Consider the following 6300-nt stretch of genomic DNA (forward strand, 5'->3'; position numbering starts at 1 on the left):
CTTTGTTCTTGGCTAAAATTTTGAAGGGAAAATAGTATTATGTCTCTGGATTATTTAGCAATTAATTGTGCAGATAATTGGGATTTTAACCCAAGTGTTGGTCTTCATTTGAAGTATATTTTGAGTAAATTGGAATTCAGGATGCTATGCCAGGCACTAAAAAAAAGTTTTGCCCATGTGATTTGGTCCTTGGTCTTCCAGAACTGAATTCACTGATATAGCTAATTTAGAAAACAAATCATCTGTTTACCAATGAACCACACACATATAAATCTCTTCAATACTACAGTCTACACAGGTTTATTAGAACGGCCACACATAAGTTCAATTTTAACATGATACTTGTTATATTTTTACTAGCTTATAGCCCGTGCAAGACACGAGAGCTTTTTAATTATTTATAATTTTTTTAAATATTATTTAAATGGTGTGAAAAAATTTAATTTATAAATAATAAAACAAATTTTTAATAAAATAAAAATTAAAATTATGATTTGTTTGAAAGTTAGAACTGTTGTAAATATATCATCACAGCCATTAATGGCTTCAAATAAACTACTCCCTGCGTCCCTTTTTGCATGTCCCCGTTTGACTTTTGACCAATCAAATTGATTATATTTTGACTGAAATTTTACATATATCATATAATTCAAAAAATAATAAAAATTATATCATTAGAATGTATATTTAGTGTATTTTAATATGCAACTTTCAGATTTCGAAAATAATGAAGAGATAATTTGTAATCTTTAGTCAAAATTTGGTCAATTTGACTGATCAAAAGTCAAATGGGGACATGTAAAAGGGGACGGAGGGAGTATTGTAATCAAACAATTACTTTTCTTGTATGTATCACGCCATAGTATTAAATTCTTTCTATCAAATTGTAATGAAATTCTGAGTTGAATATGTGAGGCTAACTTCTATTAGATTATATTTATAAATGTATTTTATATTAAAATTATTATAATGTAATTTGAATATTTTTCTAAATTTTGGTTCTAGATTAAAATTGATAAACATAATTTGTTTTGAATTAAGAAAAGGAATCATAAACATGCAATAAGAACGTAGAATCTGTTTTGGATTAGGAAAAAGTTTTTGTATTCGTTCCTCACATAAATCCGGCTTATTAATTTTAAAATATATTATATAAAAATTGTGACGGTGCGATTTATATATTTTTTTTGAAATAGATGGTGCGATTTACATGATTTTACAAATAAAACTGGTAAGAAATATTGATTTTACATTAAAAAAATCATAAACACATGAAAGACAGAATTTGTTTTGGATTCAGAAAAAGAATCATAAACATGCAAATAGCTCTTAGTTGCCTTGTGGAACAGAAGTTAGTGGGTGTTTGTTTAGGACTTATAAGTCCAGCTTCTGGATTATAAGTTATGAGCACTTATTCATACCGTTTGTGTAATAAGTCAAGAAGTACTTATAAAAAGTTAGGATTGCTAGCTTTTGTTTCAGGGTTTCTACTTATTTACCAAACACTCTAATCACTTATAAGTCTTGTCTTGCTTCTAACTTCTACTCGACTTATTTATTTTAAGCAAGAAGCACTTATTTTAAACTCACACAAACGGCCCCTTAATTTTGTTCTAATCCAATTCAACGGTGCTTATTTGTTCAATATACGATCTAACGGATGATAAACTTTTGGACCATAAAACCATGCGACCAAATTATCTCCCTTACGCTTATTATATATAAATTATATAATCGCATAATATATACCATAATTTAATTATTATCAATAGTAGAGGATAGATAACCTTAATAACTATATTTGTAATAAATCCTAGACTAATATATATGATATCATTATTCAGCGGGAAATGATATATCCAGATCAATTTTTTAATTTCCAGAGAAATTTGTAGGAATTTGCATTGAAAGTGTGTGATTTGTGCAGATACAATGAGGAGAGAGTATTGAATTTGTTCTGGAACTAAAAATACTGCTGTGGAAATAACATTTTTCTATTCACCGATTGAAAATATCAGGGGCTTGCTCATGAATATTAAGGGCATGAACCAGTTATTGAACTTGATGGACTGTATTCTGTTTCATGAACTATCGAACTAAACTCTTTGATGATCAAGTTTGGTTGGTTTATTAAATGTACTACGTATCATGTTGAAATTTACTTGATTTATGAATCGAAACAAAGTCGTGACGGTCAATACCATGTTGAACTTTGTCTCATTTATGAATCGAAACAAACTCGGACATTTTTCAAATCAAACTTTAAAACCGAGCGTCTCAACTAATGACAAGTTGACAACCATGTCATCATCGAGTATTACTACATAAATTAAAATTTTTCATCATTGTATTAGCTACCGGTTCTCCGAAAACCTTAGCGCCAGGAATTGGACTTGAACATGCATGATAGCAATAGTCTCCTGTCTCCCCCTCCCCAATTCCACACCAAACCCCACCAAAGAAAAAAAGGGAGATGAAGAAGAAGCTCATGACCTGTTTTTATCTTTTTGCTAAATGATTCTCGACTTGTTTCAAGTTAACTTGAAGTCACAATGTCTTATGCGGACGCGACACTCGAGGTTGTTTCGGTCTGCATCTGTATTCAAGTGTCTTTGGTCCAGGGGACCTATTATTATTGCTGATGTTTGGATTCTATGCACACCAAAAATCTTCAACAGGATTCAACAGCTGTTTAGCTGCACAACATACAGAGCATCACAAATAATCAAGAAATCAGCTGGGCAAGAAATGACTTTTATCGAATTAAAATTCAGTTGCGTAAAAGTTAACAGTATAAGGTGGTGTTTGGCCATGGCTTTTAAGCTGACTTCTGGACTTATAAGTTAGAAGCACTTATTTCGTACTGTTTGTGTAATAGGTCAAGAAGCACTTATAAAAAGTTGAGAATGCTAACTTTTGTTTCATGACTTCTGCTTGTTTCCCAAACACTTTAATCACTTATAAGTCTTAACTTGCTTCTAACTTCTATTTCACTTCTTTACTTTAAGCAAGAAGCACTTATTTTAAACTCAGTCAAACGGCCCCTAAATATCGTACACACACGGTGATAACCTAGTGGTAAAGGCGTATTCACAACCCGGGTTGTTTTCGGGGATCTAGAAGTTTTGTTGAATTCGAATTTAATAGGAATTGTGTAAATGTACAGGACACTGCAAAGATGCACACTTTTTGGTTGGACCAAGTTGATTAACTCTGGTCCTGCTTTATGTTTGTCTATTGAAGAGGAGGGCAGTTTGGATTGAGAAGAAAATGTGAAAAGCACGAGACGGGGGAGGCTGAACAAAACATTGAATGGAAAAGAGTGCAACTTTTGTGTTAAAAGGTGATACTCGAACTACACACAGTAAAGGTCCGTAAAATGTGTAAATGCAACTCGTAACAGTCATGAAGTAACTCATCATTGACAAGTCGCTGTTTTTACCCGCCTTCCAATATCTCCCTAGAATTTATTCAACCCCTCCTCTACTAGCTCCTTCTTGTCGTCTTTAAAGAAATCTCTCTCTCTCTCTCTCTCTCTCCCCCTCCCTCTCCCACTCTCTCTCCATCTCTCTCTCTCTCCCTCTCCCTCTCCCTCTCTCTCTCTCCTTCTCTCTCTCTCCTTCTCTCTCTCTCTCTATCTTTTCTCTCCCATCTCTCTCTCTGTCACTTTCAATTTAATTCTAAGAATGTATATAGAGCTGAGCTATATTCCAAGCTATTTATGTAGGTAGCATAGTTGACCTGTAGGATCTAGATTTATATATATACTTTCCTCCTCCTTTGCCTTCTTCTCAGCAAAGTTTTCTTTTGATCTGCATTGCTAATCGTTCAGTCTCTATCTCTGCAGAGTCTCTGAAACTATCTATCCTATAAATATAATAGTTACTTTTTGTTAATTTACCATGCATGCATCATTTTGCTAGGCTACACAAACACAATACATCTATGTGTACAAATATCATCCATTTTTATAAAGTATCTTAACTTCCCTGCCCATGACATAAATTTGTTTAAGATCAAAGCCGACTCAAAAACCTCAAAAACCATACAAAAATTTTAATCCCGAATGTCGAAGAAACCATCAAATCTCAACACTATGTTCCCTTCTCCGGTACCAGCAACTGCTTATTGTGGTTACCTTCTCAAACATGATCATAATTTTTGTGTTGCAAACCACCATCCAAGTAAGTATTTTTTTTCTCGTAATGATCTTGTTATAATATTGGCTTAATACCCTTTTCAACCCTCAATGTTTGGGGTGTGTGCCGATGCGGCCTCAATATTTTAACTCAGCCGATTCAGATTCAACTGTCCAAGTATCCGATATGTTCTGATTAACCCTTATAACCGGTATAAAGCCAAAAAACGTTATATAACGGAGGATAAATTTGATAATTATTATTAAAGATGATGGTGTGTTTATGCTGCAGGCAGTGGGAACGAAAGAAACAAAAGAGGAGTTATGATTAATACGGAAGAAGTGATGATGGGAGCTGCAAGGTGGACACCAACTCCCGAACAATTATATGCTCTAGAGGAAATCTATCAAACCGGTACAAGAACTCCCTCGGCTACTCAAATCCAACAAATTGCTGCAAGGCTTCGTCGGTTCGGTAAGATTGAAGGCAAGAATGTTTTCTACTGGTTCCAGAATCACAAAGCTAGAGAAAGGCAGAAACGTCGTCGACAACAACTACGTAACGATCCCTTCCTAAATCAGCCACATTTCCATGGAAATGTACCAAGTTTAGGTATCAAGAGTTTAAATTGTAGTATATAATTTTATCTTTTAGTGCAAATTTTATGTTGGAGCTACTGTTTAGTTAACTGTTTTTACTCAACAGGGTTAAGAAGGACAGGTCTCGAAGTTGGACAGGCTAAGAACTGGGTGAGCCCTTCAGACTGCAGTACCATTTCAGAGGTATCTGTCTGTTTATTACTCGGTCCGTCCTATTCAATTTTATATGTTTCTTTTTCACTGCTTGACACGTGTAGTTCCATAACTTATTTTTAAAATTTTCCTATTTTGTATACAATTTTTATATTTTTATATAAAAAAAATCTTAAATATAAGTTGCAGAACTATACTCTATTGAAGTATTAAATCCGTGCCGCGTGCACGTCCGCCAATGCATACTATTGACTGGGACGGAGGGAGTAAACGTTTTCCAATTTCATTGATCTTTGTAATTCAATTTCAAGACGTACAAACACTATATTTAGGTCACGGGACGAATGGACGATGTAATTGCATCATATAATTATGTACCATGAACAGAAATAGCTCTATGCATTCGCGTTACACTGCTGAAAATTTGAAATCTTCTGCCTATTTAAATTTTGAATATGCATTATATATAGGAGTCAGTAGTTTCTCTAGCAACAGCAGAGGTCGCAAAAGGCGAAACTGATGAGAGAATTGAGTTCGAAGATACGAGATTAAGGCTGACAATGAGCACCAACGAGGCTCGAAATCATAACAAACTGCTGGTGCCCTACAAAGAAATGACTAACAACAGTAAGGATGAAAGAAAATATCCAACACTGGAGCTCTTCCCCGATTGGATCTGTGATCGTAATGATCGATATCGGATAAATAATGCACCAGAGACTGATGATCATCGCGAAACAGGAACTACAAACATCAGTACCAAGTTTGATCCTCCTCATTTCTTTGAGTTTCTTCCTATGAAGAATTAGAAATGTAAGAAAAAAATATATTTTTGTTTTTGTTTTTTCGAAATTCACTTGGTTATGTACTTGTGTTTGTTTCGAAAAGTTTGCAGAGCATTGACCATGCATGTTCTATTGTTGTGATGTTCATTCGACAAATGAAAATGTATTATATAATCTGAGCATTTGCACACAGCAGTAAGATACTAATCACAAGATGGATAAAGACATCTTATACGCTTACATATCTTCAGCTGAGAGCCTGAAACCGGTCAGTTGTATTTTGTTGCATCTCGTGAATGGAAATTCCCATGTTGCTTTTCTGGTCAGTGGACATTTCTTCACTTATCCTCCCTAGCATATTCCTTTATATTTATCTAGTACCCCCTCCGTTTTGAAATACATGTCCATTTTAGAAAAAAGAAAAATTGTTTCAAAATATTTGTCTACTTCAACTTTATGCATAAATTTATATCGGTTTTTCAAAGGTGTGTCCATGGGCACATATTAAACAACCATACCAATCAAACCATCTAAATTCATATACAATCAAACCATCTAAATTCATATATTTTAGTACTTAGCATGTGCTTATGAGCACACACTAGATAAACCCAATTTATATTT

The 6300-nt window shown here is 34.0% G+C and overlaps 1 protein-coding gene across 1 annotated transcript; it reads left to right on the forward strand.

Moving 5' to 3' along the window:
• Nucleotides 1-3566: 3566 nt before the first annotated feature.
• On the forward strand, nucleotides 3567-5969 carry LOC108195526 (WUSCHEL-related homeobox 1). The gene is made up of 4 exons (XM_017362494.2): nucleotides 3567-4184; nucleotides 4431-4751; nucleotides 4845-4921; nucleotides 5362-5969. Exons 1-4 carry the CDS (start codon nucleotides 4067-4069, stop codon nucleotides 5698-5700), a joined length of 855 nt encoding a protein of 284 aa, XP_017217983.1. The 5' UTR covers nucleotides 3567-4066; the 3' UTR covers nucleotides 5701-5969.
• The last annotated feature ends 331 nt before the right edge of the window (nucleotides 5970-6300 follow it).

Source organism: Daucus carota, chromosome 7 (genome assembly GCF_001625215.2).
Source record: "Daucus carota subsp. sativus chromosome 7, DH1 v3.0, whole genome shotgun sequence".
In the NCBI taxonomy this organism is placed as follows: domain Eukaryota; kingdom Viridiplantae; phylum Streptophyta; class Magnoliopsida; order Apiales; family Apiaceae; genus Daucus; species Daucus carota.